The 16,612-nt window shown below is 41.7% G+C and overlaps 1 protein-coding gene across 2 annotated transcripts in view; it reads right to left on the bottom strand.

The window, feature by feature from the left end:
• The window catches only part of ACER3 (alkaline ceramidase 3), a 186,817-nt gene that overhangs the window by 153,089 nt on the left and 17,116 nt on the right, over positions 1-16,612 (bottom strand). The window contains exon 1 of one of the 2 annotated variants that reach the window (XM_039228792.1): positions 10,674-10,871. The exons of the other annotated variant lie outside the window; for it this stretch is intronic. Within the exon in view, the coding sequence (XP_039084723.1) occupies positions 10,674-10,776 (103 nt within the window). The 5' untranslated portion in view covers positions 10,777-10,871. Of the gene's footprint in view, positions 1-10,673; positions 10,872-16,612 lie in introns of those variants that run through there. 2 annotated transcript variants of the gene reach the window in all.

Here is a 16,612-nt window from a genome sequence, read left to right as displayed (position 1 = left end):
AGTCTGTTTTGGCAAGAGCACAGTGTAAGTAGGGAAAGCAGGAATTATAGGGAAAAGGAGGAACAGAGACTGAAGAGTTTAGAATAAACTGGATACCACAATGAGCTAAAAGTACACAACCACCAGAATGGCAAAAAATGAAAACTAACCAAATGTTAGTGAGGAAGTGGATGACATGCCATGAATGTAAAACGTTACAACCTTGACTTTGAGAAAAGGTCTGGTAGTTTCTAATAAAACTGAACACACAAGCGCCAAGGCCCAGCTACTCCAACCCTGAGTATTTACCTATGAAAAATGAAATTACATATCCACAAGAAGACTTGTACAAAAATGTTCATAGCAGCTTTATATATAACTGTCAAACCTTAAAACAGCTAGGTGTTCATCAATAGGTAAATCAATGAACTGTGGTATATTCATACAATGGAATACTACTCAGCAATAAAAAGGAACTACCAAACATACAACATTGGTGAAATCTCAAAAACATGCTGAGTGAAAGAATCTTACACAGGAGCACCTGAGTGGCTCAGTCAGTTGAGCATCTGACTCTTGATTTTGGCTCAGGTCATGATCTCATGTCCGGCTCTGCGCTCACAGCACGGAATCTGCTTGAGATTCTTTCTCTTCCTCTCTCTCTCTCTCTGCCCCTCCCTAACCTAAGTGCGTACATGCACACTCTCTCTCTTCCTCTCAAAATAAATAAATGAACTTTTAGAAAAAAGAAAATCTTATACCAAACAGTAAATACTGTTTGATTCCACTTACATGCAGTTCTAGAACAGGCACGTCTAATCTATGGTAGGGGGTGAAAATCAGAACAGCGGTTGTTCTGGAGAGAAGGGGAAGCTGAAGGTGAGAATTAACAGGGAAGGGGCATAAAGAACTTTCTCACTTGATGGTAAAGTTTTGTATTTTCATAGAGGTTTTGGTTACACAAATGTACGCATTTCATCGAGTTTAGCAAATAGACACTAAAAATCTGTGCATTACATCAAATATAAATGTTATCTCCAAAGAAAAAAACAAAGAATTGATGATATGCATGTTGAAGAATTTAGGGGAAAGTAGGAAGCTGTCTGCAATTTACTTTCAAATGTGTCAAAAATATAAAATGAACTGATAGAAGAACGGACAACTGGACAGACATGCAATAAAACACACATAATAAAATGTTAATAGTAGAATCTACGCAATAGTTTAACAGCTATTTGCTGCAAAATTCTTCTGACTTTGTTATGAAACTACTCATTTAAAAAAAGGGTTTTTTCATGCCATTTTAGAATTCGGCCTGTATCCTTCTGCCAACAGAAAGTCCTCCCAGGAAAACAGAAGCACCTAACTCTGTAAGGAGTAATCAATCAAGGTTTCAAGAGGTATCCACTGGGGCTCCTGGGCTGGGTCAGTCGGTAGAGCATGCGACTCTAGATGTAAGGATGCTGAGTTCAAGCCCCATGACGGGTGTGGAGCCTACTTAAAATAAAGATTAAATAATAATAATAATAGAGAAGTATCCACTGAGAGAATGCAGCTACAAATGAACAGCATATGCAAAAGCAATCCCACTGAAAACATCTAAAACTTGTGGTATATTCTCAAAATATTCAAACAAATGAAAGAAAGAAGGATGAAAGGGAGGAAAAGAGGAGGGAGGAAAGGTCCACTCCAGTCAGGATCAATTGGGTCAAGGAGGAGATGTCCCCCCAAAAAAGTTTAACCTTCCCTCTAGGTTCCCCAAACTCAGTGTTTGCTCTTAAGGCCTTTCAACTGATTGGATGAGGCCCACTCACATTACTGAGGGTAATCTTTACTTAAAGTCAACTGACTGTAGATGTTGATCACATGTATAAAATACCTTCATAACAACACTTAGATTAGTATTCGAATAAATAAATGGATATGAAAGCCTAGCCAAGTTCACACAGAAAACTAACCATCACAGATGAGGAGACCACAACTGTAACACGGCATGATTTTTTAAACTTATTTTCACTAGATTCCAATCGAACTAATATTTTTAGTTAAAATTTTAACCTGAGATAATAATGCACTGGACAAGACTTTCATTTAAATGTTCACTATTTTATGTATTCTAGCTTAGTAAAGTTCTGCAAATTACTATTTGAGGTATTTGTTCTTATTTACCCACACAATTACTATTCTATTAAAAAAGTAAAAATCTATCTTTTCTTCCAAAATGTGCTACCAAATGACAATTCTTCCTAGTTAGTATCTTCAACAACATGGGTAAAACTATGTCAAGATGAGACTTCAATATGCTCTTAGCCTTCAAGTATTACTAAGTGCTCATTACTAACTTACAGAGTTAAGTCTAAAAAGTGGTTTGGTTTGAGCTTGGTAAAAGTATTAGGAGCAAATGACAATGAAATCTGTTTTTGAAATGAAAAACAGTAAATCCAATTTTAAGTTCAATTTTGCTTATTAGCCAGAACAATCATTTTCAAGCTCTCCTTCACATGCAGTGTTTTCAGTCTGTTTCACAGAGGGGGTGTGTGGGGGATTTCAACACCTAACTTGGTTTTCAAATTTAGAAACATAGGTTCCAGTACCAGCCCTATGATCCTGAACGAATCACTTACCCTTTTGAACTTAGTTTCCTTACATACAAACAAGGATAATACCTACAGTCACAGGAAAAAAGAATTAAACATGCTTTGTGAACTTGAACCCTTATTTCTCCAAGGATAGCTCCAGACCAGAAGCACTGGAATTGCTTGAGAGCTGATAAGAAATGCAGAATCTAAGACCACATTCCACATCTACTTAATCAGAATATGCACTTTAACAAGATCTCAAGGTAATTAACATGCACATTTACCTCTGAGAGGCACTGCTGTAAAGCATACTATAGATGGTAGGTATCTTCACCACAAAAATTAGCTCATTGGGCGCTCTTTTCCTCCTGAGGAAGTCCTATGATCTAGTAACTCATTAACAATATGACATCAACAACACTGACATCATCTTCCTCAGCAGCTACCATTTCCCTTACTGAGAAACTACTGAATATGGATTCTGGCGTAGGTTTTACCACTAATTTGCAACATAATCTTAAGCAAATCACTTCAATATCCAAGGTCTTTCTTCTTACATGTAAAATGAGAGGATCAGACCACTAGTTCCCAATCTGAGGTCTCAGGACTCACTGAGGTCTAAAAAAGTAGTAATGGAGGGAGGCAACACAGTATGTTATTAAGAGTATATCTCTGGAATCAAATGGCTCTTGGGTCACTTGGGCTCTGTCACCTAATAGTGTGTGACCGAGGGGGTTGCCTGGGTGGCTCAGTCAGCTGAGTGTCCAACTTTGGCTCAGGTCATGATCTCACAGTTTGTGAGTTCGAGCCCCACGTCAGGTTCTGTGCTAAGCCTGCTTCGGATTCTGTGTCTCCCTCTGTCTCTGCCCCTCCCCCGCTCATGCTCGCTCGCTCGCTCTCTCTCTCTCAAAAATAAATGAACATTAAAAAAACAGTATGTGACCAAGGGCAAGTTATGCAAGTTATTTAATCTTCCTAAACTTTAATGTCTTCAACTGCAAATTAGGATTATAATAGTAAGTACCTCGGAGATCAAGCAGTATACTATATAATTACAAATGAGTGCTCTGTTGGATAACTTTTTTAGGGTGATAGAAAATCTACATCTTACTGCAATGGTGGTTACACAGATATATATACCTGTCAAAACTTTTCAAACTATACACTTAAAATGGATGCATTTTAAGTAAATTATGCCTCAAAAAGCTAACTTTTAAAAAATGTTTATTTTTGAAAGGGCAAGAGGGGCAGAGAGGGGAACAGAAGATTCGAAGTGGGCTCTGTGCTGGCACTTAACCGACTGAGCCACCCAGGAGCCCCACAAAAAGCTAATTTCAAAAGTAAGAAAGAAAAAGAGAAAAAAAAGAGAATGTGCTCTAGAGTCAGATTGTGTGAGTTCACATCCTAGCTCTGCCACTTGCAAAGTGAACAACTTTGCACAAAATTATTTAGCCCCTCTATGCGCCCTCAATTTCCACTTTTGTAAAATAAGACAACTAACAAGAATCTCACTTCACAGAGCTATTATAATGATTATACTAGGGATTCTTATGAGATCATACACACACAGAGCTTTGCATATATTAACTGCCTCATAATGTTAGCTATTGTTATTTCTACTGCCTATTTTCTATATTTCAAAAACCAAATTTATCCACAATAAGGCCTCAGTGAAAATATTATGCTGTTTTATTTTGGACTGGAATTATATCAATATGTTATGTACCTCACGTGGATCAATACAGTGTGGGTAACAGTGACTAGAACAACTCTGATTGACAGTTACACGTACCTTTATTTAATTAACATGGAGATAAAGTACATTAACAACTTATGTATAAGTAATAATAAATTACAATTTAAGTAATAATAACAATAAATTCATGGGACCCAAGAAAGAAAATAATAAAAAGGTTTCTTTCTAATAAACATGTTTAAATAGCTGCTATGCTACCATATGATCCAGCAATTCCACTTTAGGGTCACAAAGACGTATTTGGACACCCACGTTTGCGGCAGCACTATTCACAACAGCCAAGAGGTGGAAACAACCCATATGTCTATCAACTGAGGAATGGATAAGGAAAATGTAGTACATATACACAATGGAATCTTATTCAGCCTTTAAAAAGAAGGATAACTAACGCTACAACATCGATTGAACTACACAGACACTGAGCTAAATGAACCAGTCACAAAAAGACAAAGACAGCATTGTCTGTATGTGAGATACCTAGAGTAAATTCATAGGGACAGAAAGTAGAAGAGTGGTTACCAGGGTCTGGGAGGAAGAAGGCATGGGGAGTTATTTAATGGATACAATTTCAGTTTTGCAAAATGAAGAGTTCTAGAGATTGATTCGCAAGACAACATGATAACACTAAGCGGTACATGTTAAAATGGTAAATTTTATTCCATGCATATTTTTCCACAATGAAAAAAATTATAAATAAATGGGATGGCGGTTCTTCCAGTATTAACACTTTATATAAAGTTTTTACACTTTAAACTCTTAACGAGCAACCTTCATTGTATTCCAGTGCACCATATATATGCATCCATCAAACACCTGAAACAATTTACTGGCAGTCTTTGACTTGTACATAGTAAATCTAAATCTTTTCATACACGGAACTTGGCCCTTTGTTTGGCCTTCATTCTTCAGGTGACTTATGGTTTTGAGCTACGGGTGAGGCAGTGCTGCTTGCCTGTCAATAACCCTCAGGAAAATGACTACCTTCCTTAGGTGGTAGTATCACCTCTGCCAGCCCACAGAACCCCAGGACCAAAAGAAGCCTGAAGCACACTCACTTACTTGAGGCTACAATTCAGAGAAGATGGGCGGGAGGGGCCCTGCAAAAAAGGAAGAGAAAGGCACTCAGCCACACTCAGCTAGAGGCCTTGAGTGGTATATGTGTATGGCAGACAGGCTGGTTAAAGCCTCTGTGGTCTTGTGCTATAGTGTCGAAGAAAAACCCTTTTACCTCATCTAAGCCAGCAGGGGTGACCAAAGGGAGACGGCTAGATGGTCCTATCAGAAGTTACCATCCTTTCTCCCCATTCGTGACAGTCTTACTAACCAAGTTACCCACCTCAGACTGAGGTAGCCTCTATAGAGATATAGAAATTATAATATTTTTTGGCTTTCAATAAACCCTCCTTCATAAGACATCAATTCCTGGACATTCTTCTTTCAAATGCATTTTTAGCAAATCATTTCCCTTGAAAAGGGAAAATGCCTGTTAGTACTTACTATTTATACCCCTACTGGCCTATCGACCACCTTGAACACAGGTGACTTTAGACAGTTTTGTATTCTATACAGTATAGTTTACCTGGGTAATTCTCCTCTGAGGCCATAATTAAAACATAGGATTCCCTCTCACTTCCCTTTGGGTAACGTTTCTTCCATGAAACTAACAGTGCTTCAAACTTCACTTCCTAGAGAAACTATGTCTCAGTAGAAAGAATTGTCAGACCTATATTTGAATACCATTTCTGCCACCTGATACCTGTATGATGCTGAGCAAGTTACTTAACTTCCCTAAGACTCAGTTCTCACATCAATGAAACAGGAATTCCACCACCTACTCACTAGGAGTATTGTAAAGAATAGAAATACACAGGAAATCTTCACTTTACAGAGTTCTAATATGCACAAATTCCAGTTACCACAGTTTAGTTAAATAATTCCAATCCCCCACAACACAATTCAAATTTCAGTTACCACAGTACATTAACTGTAAGTGACTGAATACAGTGCTCACTTCACTACTAGGTGTTTAGCCCACAAATCACTATGTAAATAATAGAAGCACATCACAATCAGTGCCTAACTGATTTGAAAAGTCACTTCTTTCAAAGTCTGTTGCTGGATTTGACAAAATAAACTGCAAGGGAACAAAAAGTAAGCTGTTGGTGGACCCCTCATCCGTAACGATAAAAGCCAGGAGGCAATGAATAATATATATAAAGTGCTGAGAGAAAAATAACTCTCTTTCTAAACTTGTTTTGGTTTTTTTTTCTTAGTGTTTATTTATTCCTGAAAGAGACAGGGCACAAGCAGGGGATGAGCAGAGAAACAGAGGGAGACAGAACCTGAAACAGGCTCCAGGCTCCGAGCTGTCAGCACAGAGCCCAACGCGGGGCTCGAACTCACAAGCCGTAAGATCATGACCTGAGCCAAAGTCAGTCACTTAACCAATGGAGCCACCTAGGCAGCCCAACTGCCTAAACTTCTAACAATGGATAAGACATCAAGGCAAAAACTGTTGGTGATTGTTCACTGCGCATCTGTTAATCAGTTCATATACAGATAGCAAAGCATGTAGCTGAGTTGCTGCCTTGTCTCTGGTGATGAATGTAGATGATATTTTACAAAAATGAATAATCGAAAGAGGGAAATGGCCAACAGTGATGAAAGTGTAGCACAGACACAAAAAGTGATAATGTTGGAAGTGAAATTCCAATCAAACATAAACGGAGGTACTGAAGAAAACAGCTGACCTGGGCACTGTTGACAGCTGCCATTCCAGGGACTCTAGATATGCAGCCAGAAGAACATAATGAAGGCAACTTATCAACATAAATGAATAAAGTGGTTGTGAGAAAAGGATGAAGATGGACCAGGAGAAGTGAGGCTTAGCAAAAACGCTCTGCATTTAAAAGAAGTTTCAGGGTACCTGGGTGGCTCAGTCGTTGAGCTTCTGACTTTGGCTCAGGTCATGATCTCACGGTTTGTTTGTGAGTTTGAGCCCCACGTCGGGCTCTGTGCTGACAGCTTGGAGCCTGGAGCCTGCTTTGGATTCTGTGCCTCCCTCTCTGTCTGCCCCTCCTCCTCTCATGAGCGTGCTCTCTCTTACCCTCTCAAAAACTAAACATTAAAAAAAATTTTTAAAGAACTCTCAGAGATATTTCACAATACTGAAAGTGAAAAGAGTAAAATGTTGGAAGCGGATCCAAACTTAGAAGGGAGTAGGACAATTCATCAAGACAGAAAAATTATTCATTCCATAAGTTATACGACAAGAAGTCTAGCACAGTTCAAACTACTCTGGATAAGGTCTTTTACAAAGAAATAATACATTTATTATAATAATCATATTAATCATAATTCTAATGAGTTAATTATATTATTAATAATATCATTCTCAACGTTTTTCATGTTTTAAATTATAATATACTAAATATTAGTTTTACTATTTTTTCATTTTTCTATATATCCATAAACAACAATAAGAGAGTTTATAGGGTTTGACAAAAAATTTCAAAGGTCACAAAACAATCATAACTTTTCCCATCGATTATTAAGACTACTTTGCCAGGTTTTAACTTGTAAGGCCCTCTGTGCTGTCCCATACCACCATAAAGAGTGAGGACTGCCTGTACCTATAACTTCTGGCACATCAAGGAGCATATTATTTCACAACTGAAGAGAAAACCTCAACCTTTATGATCTGCTCCAACAAAAAGGAATCTGGAAAAAAAAGGAATTTGAAATGATCTTGGGTGATGTTAAGAAGACAGGTTTTCAGGTATTTCAGTGACTAACAACTGCTGTGGTCTCTGAGCACGCAATTCCCCAAACTCTTTTTATTACTCAAAATATACGCAGCTTAGTGCTGAAAGACAGGATTCTTGAGTAATTATTCAATTTGTCCTTTGTGACAGTATTCTGTTTCACCTGTCCATATTCCTTGCATGCTGGGACAAAGCAACAAGTGTGTGACAGTATAATGGTATAGTAGCTTTAGAATCAGACCTCAACTCGAACACCATCTCTCCACCATTTTTTGCCACCTTAGGCAAAGGCTGAAAGAGAGAAGAGGAAGTGCTTAGCAAAGTGTGGCACAGAGTAAGCACTTAGATATGGCTATGACAATAGCCTTATTATCTTTAAACGATATTATCTTTAATATTCCCATCATTGATGTACATACCACGATAATGATATAATTGTATTTGTTTTAAACATATCATTATTAACGAGCATATTCCTCAAAGATCAAATTCTCTTACTCCAAAAAAAAACGATAGATACTTTCTGCATCCTGGATACTAAGACTTGACCTCAACTTCCTCCAAATAATTTTCTCCCAGGGTACATGTGCAAAGGGCAGCCAATATTCACTTACTCCCTTCTTGCAACCCCTGATTCTTATGTCAAAACTCGCCTGGCAGTCTGCTCAGTTTCCTCCTCTGAGGACATTAAGACCAAAAGCCATTTCATTTCCCATTTCTCACAGCTATCTGGCAGAACGTATCTTGCACCCTCAGAGCTCACATGACTTAACTGTCAGTTTTCTCTTGATTCTAATCCTTGGTTCTAAACCAAGAGCCATTATCACCTATAGCCACCCATAAATATGCAAAGGACCTAACGGTCACCTAAAGCCAACCCCTTTTCTTTACTAAATAATTCCTTATAAAATAACTCATGTGAGTTAGTTCAGTAGTATCTGTTTCAATGCTTTGAGTGACCTCCACCACCAGTCAAGCCATTCCATGATTATTACCTTTAGGTAAAAGTTTCCTTATGCTGAAGCAAAATCTCTCCCCTTGCCGGTAGGCTCCATCCAGATACTCTGATTCCACATTCTAGAGAAATCTGGAAGTTTAACTGCTCTACATGACAGCCCGTCTGATGTTTGAAGACTATGGCAATGTCTTCATGTCGCTCTTCCATGTTACACACTCCCAGTTCAGAAAGCATGATTTTACGTCCCTTTCTCTCACGGACCTTCTCTGGACCAGGTGTGGGCTTGCCAACACGATCTAAAAACAAACTGGCAAAGCGCTTCCTTACCATCATTTGGGCTGCCACCTAATTATACTACGAATGATCCCTCTGTCCATATTCTTCCATTATTATATAAAAACTACTACCGTAAACTAGTAGTTCAGGAAATGTGACTCTCAGCCTAAATCATGGTGTAAAGGGAATGATTTAAAGTCCTGAACACTAAATAGTTCAGTTTTCTTTTTTCTTTTTTGTATTTAGTCAACTACTGTGAGGAGAATAAAGGGGGATTAGCTGGCATGAAACTCCTGCCTCTTCCCTACAAAGCCAAACAAACGTCTGGGGAAAGGCCCCAACAATGGGAAGCTTAGCTAAGAAGAGTCGCTTCCTGTCCCCAGAAAGTGGGTCCAATTAAACGAAGGCAGCAGTAGCCAAAACCGTATTCTCTGCACTTTGCCGAAACAGGTAGGCACCAGAAGGATCAAACGTCGTGCTCTTAAAACTTCACGAAAGTAACGTGCATAGAAAAAGTGGCAGATTTTTCCGGTGTTCTTCCCAACCTAGTGGAGGAAGAGCTGGGGACACACACACACACAAACACACACACACACACACGCTAGGGAGCAACTGGTGCCGGTCAGGGCAAGCAGCTGGAGAAGAATTTTCCCCAAGTCCCCAGAAGGTACTATCAGTGGAAGTAGTGTCCTCAGATGAACCCTAACCCTGAGGTAGTCCAACAGGAGGCAGGCAGAGCGGCACAGGGACTTGGTCCCCTGCGCTCCTGAGCCCGACCCGACACCTTCCCTAGAGGTGACCAAAGAGGTCCGATGGGAACAGGGAAAGAGGAAGGAAAAGACCCGGGAGTTTTCACGTCTGGGGTAAGACTAAGGACCTGTTCCCTTCTCCTGTGCCCTTAGGCCAAAGGTGGTGGCAGCAACAGCAGGAGCAGGTGTCCCAGGCCCTCATTCTAAAGAGCAGAATCCTCCACCTCCCAACCCCCTCTAGGGCCGCCCCAGCCTGCCCCACTCCGCGCGTCATAAAGGAATCCCCATCCCCAGTCCTGCCCCTCAGGCCTCCCCTCCGGTCCAGCGGGGGGCTCCCCACTTCTCTCCCGAACCCCAAACTCAACCCTCCCCAAGCCGTCCGGACCCCGGCACGCCTCACCCGACACCCTGGATTCCCCCCTCCGCTCCCCTCCTCGGCAGAGCTCCCATTCCTGCCCCCAGGCCGGGGCTCCCCCACCCCACTTGGCCGGCCAGGCCTGGTGCCTCCCCCGGCGGCCAGGTCCGCCCTCCGCCTTCCTCACGCCGCGTCTCCCCTCGGACCGGCGCCCTCCCTCCCTGCCTCCCGCTTCAGGCCCGGGCGCCCGCACTCACAGAACTCGGCGATGAACCAGGTCACCGCGTAGTTCTCCTCGCACCAGTCCAGCGTGGACGTCGTGGGGCCCCAGTAGCCCTCGCGGTCCGCGGCCGGAGCCATCGCGCACGCAGCCGCCGCCCAGGCGCTCCGCTGGCTGCGCTCGGCTCGGCAAGCTCCCAGGCCGGCTCGGGCCCTGCTCTCGCGCCCACCGCACGCTCCGCCCACCCGCTCTCCCTTAGGGGAGGGGCCGACGCCGTCAGCGGCTGTGCCCGGCGGGGAGACCACGCCCACCGGCGCCTCCAGGCCGCCCGCGCCTTGCCGGCGCCCCGCCCACCTCGGGGCGGCAGGGGTTGCCCTCGGGCCCTCTTTTTCCCAGTGAAGCGCTGTGATCAGGTCTCGGGGACGAAGGTTACCCAGGCTGCCTGTCCCGCCCAGACACATCCCTGGCTGTAGGCTTGGGGTTCCTGATATACCTGAGGCTGTTTTGTGTCTGGACGTGTTAGAGCCTGTGTGTGTGTGTGTGTGTGTGTGTGTGTGTGTGTGTGTGGTTAGAATTAACTAGAGCGGGGTGCGTTGACTGTGTGTGTGTGTGTGTGTGGTTAGATTTAACTAGAGCGGGGTGCGTTGACTGTGTGTGTGTGTGGTTAGATTTAACTAGAGTGGGGTGCGTTGAGCCTTCCGCAAGCCCTGGCCTGATAAAACCTGTGCAGAGATGCACAGTGTCTTTCTCAGTGTCTTCCTTTGACCGCAGGCCTCAAACGGAACCCAGAGACAGAACTCTCCCAGCCCCAGGGAGTCTTAGGAAATAAACAGTGCTTTTCTGATAAAGATATAAGTAAGCATGTCTTGGGAACGAATGGAAAGGGCAACAACCCTGGAGCAAAATAAAGGGGGGGGGTGCGGGGAGGGTGAGGGCATTGAGATTCTGTAAAAGTATTTAACTAAAGCAGAGCTTGCATGCCTCAGTTGAGGCTGCCAAGCCCAGAGGTTTCTACTGTTTACCTATAATTGTACCCTATTCTCCAGGCAACTAGCAGCGTCCCCTCCTCCAGCCTCAAAACTGTAATACTCCACAGACCTGCTGGAGGGATCTTTTAAATGTTTTGTTTGTTGGTTGGCTTTAGGTTTTTGGTTTTTGGTTTTTTGCAGAGAGAAAGAGCAAGTGCAAACATGGGAGGGGCAGAGGCAGAGGGAGAGAGAATCCCAAGCAGGCTCCGTGCTGTCACTGTAGAACCAGACAAGGGGCTCTATCTCACAACCATGTGATCATGACCTTAGCTGAAATCAAGAGTCAGATGCTTAACCAGAGAGCCACCCAGGTGCCACTGGAGGGATCTTTTAAAAACACAACTGCAACTGTCCCTGCTCCTTGTGTTCAGCTGTACAAACTCTTCCCTAGCTCGGAATGTTCTGGGTCCATTGCCATCTCAACCTTTGCCCCTGCTGTTCAGCTGGGGCTGTCTTCCACTCTTCTCTCTTTGGCTAACTCTCACTGGCCCTTTAAAATCTAGCTTCCTGGGGCACCTGGGTGGCTCAGTCGGTTGATCATCTGACTTTTGATTTTAGCCCAGGTTGTGATCCCAGGCTCATGGGATTGAGCCTCACATGGAGCATGGGGCCTGCTTAAGACTCTCTCTCTCCTTCTGCCCCTCTTCCCTACTCTCATTCTCTCCCTCTCTGTCATAAATAAATAAATAAATAAATAAATAAATAAATAAATTAGCTTCCTGAAGCATTGCCTAATTTTCACCCCAAGAGCTCCCTTGCCCTTGGTTCACACCCTCCAGTGATACATCCTGATCAGAAAGCTTGCTGTCCATTCTTTTTTTTTTTTTAAAGTTTGCCATTTATTTTGAGAGAGAGAGAGAATGAAGGGAGGGGCAGAGAGAGAGGGAAAGGGAAAATCCCAAGGAGGGTCTGCACTGTATGTGCAGAGCTGGACATGGGGCTCGATCCTACAGACTGAGACACCCAGGTCCCCCCCTTGCTAGCCATTCTTTATGGTCCTAGCACCCAGGACTCTGCTGGAACATGCAGTTTGAAATGAAGATTGTAGTTAAGGATGACACAATTGGTATTTTCTAAAGGAACTAGTCAGCTAAGGTGTAATCAAAGGTGAAAGAGAAAACAGGGGGAAATGAGCCTATGGCCTCTCTGCAGTGAGGCTAGCAGATGATAGATGCAAAATCTTTCCTTGCAGAGTACAGAACCTAGGAATAGAGGCAGTGTGTTTTAATAGAAATAGCAAAATATCTGAAAATTCTCTTTTGAACAGCAGACATTGAACTTCTGCTATGTACTTGGTCCTTGGCCAGGTGCTGGGAACACACTGAGGTAAATATAGGAAGGATCCATGAGGGCAGTCTACAGAGAAATAAAAGCCATTGAGGTGTGGGGAAACTTCAATTTCTATGCATTTTTTCAATGCCAACTTCTAAAATTTCATTTTTTATGGTTTTAAATATGTATAATAATCATGTGTATGTAACGTGTAAATTAATAAATATACACAGATTTGTATACTCCGAGTGAATAGGCAGAAAGACATACTCAAAAGTGATTTGCTGGAGTATCGGGCTGGCTCAGTTGGTAGAGCATGGGACTCTTAATCTTGGGATTGTGGGTTTAAGCCCCACTTTAGGTGTAGAGATAACTTAGAAATAAAATCTTTAAAAATAAAAAAGTGATTTGCGGATGAGATTACAGTGAAAACAGTGCAGAGGCCACAAAAATAGACTGTGATCTGTGATAATATTTTGCCAGGACTAACCCAAAAAGTAGAGTGTTGTGGAAACCCTTGTGGGGAAAGAACCGCTGACCCAGCCAAGTGACTCAGGGCAGGATTTGAAGCCTTGACTAAATCAATACCCTGCATATTTCATCACATTTTCATCAACAGTGAAAAAAAAAAATCTACTGTGACCAGGACAAAATTTAGGAGAGAAAATTTCTCCTGACCAGGAATGCACTGCCATAGTATCACTCTTTTAAAAAACAAAATGGATTTCACATTCCCTCAGTAATGCCTATCTTTCGGTCCTTCTCACACATTTTTCCCAAGTATAAAAGCAATGCATGGAAATGTAGTGACCCTGAAAAGCCAAAACTACCTTGAAAAAGATCAAAGTTGGAGGACTCACACGTCCCAATTGCAACACTACAAAGCTATACTAATCAAGGCAGTATAATACTGGCTATAGGGATAAACATGTAGAGTCACGGAATAGAAGGAAGATTCCAGAAAGAAACCCTTACATTTTTGGTCAGTTCATTTTCAGCAAGGATGTTAAGACAATTCAATAGGGAAAGAACAGTCTTTTCAACAAATGGTGCTGGGACTACTACTACATGCCAAAGAATGATATTAGACTCCTTCGTGCCACCGAATAAAATTAACTCAAAATGGATCATAGAGTTACATGTAAGAGTTAAAACTATAAATCTCTTGATTTACATAAAAGTAAATTTTTGGAACCTAAGGTTAGGTGGTGGTTTCTTATATACACAGTCACAAAAGCAGGGGCGCCTGGGTGGCTTAACCGGTTAAGTGTCTGACTCTTAGTTTCGGCTCAGGTCAGGATCTTGTGATTTCATGGGTCTGAGCCCCTCTGCTGCCAGCGCAGAGCCCACATGGGATTCTCTCTCTCCGTCTCTCTCTGCAAATCCCCTGCTCACACTGACTCTGTCTCTCTCTCAAAATAAATAAACTTTTTTTTTACAAATCACAAGAGCACAAGCAATGTGAAAAATGAAAAAATAGATAAATTGGACTTCATCGAAATTAAAAGCTTTTGGTTGCAAATCATACCATCAAGATAGTGAAGACAGCCTCCAAATGGGAAGACATATTTACAAATGATATCTTTGATAAGAAACGTGTATTCAGAAACTATAAGGAGCTTTTACAACCCCATAAAAACACACACAAAACAAATACAATTAGAAATGGGCAAAGCAGATGAATAGACATTTCTCCAAGGAAGACAAACAAATGTCAATAATCTCATGAAACGCTGTTCATGTTTGCCATTAGAGATACGCAAATCAAAACCACAATGAGATACCACTTCACATATTCTAGGGTGACTATAATCCAAACGTAAAACAATAACAAATATTGCCAAAGATGCAAAGAAATTGGAACCCTCATACACTCATGGTACGTAAGATGATACAACCACTTTGGGAAAGTTTGGCACTTCTTCAGAATGTTCAGCAGAGTTACTATATGACCTAACAATTCTACCCTTGGCTATATACCAAGAAATTTGAAAACATCTGTCCACAAAAACTGTACAGGAATGTTCATAGCAGCTTTATTCATAATACCCAGAGAGTGGGAACTGATGAATGGGTTACTAAAGTATAAAATATCCATGCCGTGGAATACGACTGGCAATAAGAAGAAATGAAATACTCAAATGTGCTACAACATGCATGAACCTTGAAAACATTATACCTCATCAAAGAAGCCAAACCCAAAGGGGTCCATATTGTATGCTTCCGTTTATATAAAACATGAGAGGAGGCAAATCTTTAGAGATCGAAAGTAAATTCGTGGTTGGCTGAAACAGGGAGTGGGAATGGGAAGTGACTGCTGATGGGCACAAGGTTTCTTCAGGAACGATGGAACTATTCTAAAATTAGATCGTGGTCTCGGTTGCACAACGCTGAAGATGCCAAAAATTAAAATATAATTGTGTACTTTATTTTTCCTTAAAGATTTTTTTTTTACTTTTAAAGTAACCTTTACACCCAACAAGGGGGTCAAACTCACAACCCAAGAACAAGAGTTGCATGCTCCACTGACTGAGCCAGCCAGGTGCCCCAAAATTGTATACTTTAAAATATACACTAAGTGTTCTAACTGGCTGAACAGGGTGGTCGATGTGTTATATCTCAATAAAGCTGTTCTTTTAAAGAAAGTACTACATTTCTATTTTGGAAAATTGAGAAAACACCCAAAACAGTGTAAAATATAAAGGAAATCACTCCTAATCCCACCAGCCAGCGTTAATCATTGTTAACATGTGAGTATATTTCATTCCAACATTTTATCTATGGATTTGTTTTTTACATTATAGGGCTAATATTGCCTTTGTATTTCACATTCGTCCGTAAACATTTCTCATGCAGTCAAAAAAAATCCTTGTAAACGTATAATAGTTAATATCATATTCAACATTACAGATATACCACAATGTACTTAAGTATCATATATCCATGTTTCTTTTCCCTTATTACTGGGTACTCAGGTTGTTTCCAATCCCTAAATTGACTTTTCAGCTAACAAATGAGACCCCAAATTCTGGGAGCTCTCAGCCAGATTTCTAGTGAAAACCCTTTTCACGAGTTCTCAGGACAACAAGAGAAATCCCAGCTGTAACCCATTGTTTCCACATGAGATATGTTGCCCCATTTCATAACTGCAAAGGAAAGTTTGAAACCACAGAAACCAAGCCTGTAGGCTCACCACAGATCAAGTGATTTCATGAGCTACAAGTTACTGTTTGGCCTCTCTTACAGCAAGAGGCCCATTTATAGCAAGTCCCATCCTGGCTTCTGTACGTGGATGATAGTGGAGTGTCACTCACATACAACACACCGCAACCTGGGGATACGATCCCTGGCCTTTCTGGGAAGAGTCCCTGCCCTCAGGCTGGCTGGAAGCCTATCTGTGCTCCTGCAGCCCTGGTTTCTCCCCAGTGTTACTTCTCTCATATTTCATGGTAGTCTGCCTTCTGGACTCGGTCCCATTCTGTCCCTGAATCTCCAGTCCCTCATGGGGCCTGACACAGAGTTGGTACTCAGGGAATATTTACAGGAACACAATAATAACAACAGGTATTTAGTATATATCTACAATGAGCCAGGCCCTGTCCTGAGTTCTTTACGTCGACCGAGTTAAATCTTACAACAAGGGGCACCCGAGTGGCTCAGTCGGTCAGGCATCCAA

This window comes from Hyaena hyaena, unplaced genomic scaffold (genome assembly GCF_003009895.1).
Source record: "Hyaena hyaena isolate Hyena2069 unplaced genomic scaffold, ASM300989v1 scaffold_34, whole genome shotgun sequence".
In the NCBI taxonomy this organism is placed as follows: Eukaryota; Metazoa; Chordata; class Mammalia; order Carnivora; family Hyaenidae; genus Hyaena; species Hyaena hyaena.
Note: the sequence above shows the minus strand (reverse complement) of the source record. Positions and strands in the feature narration are given on the sequence as shown.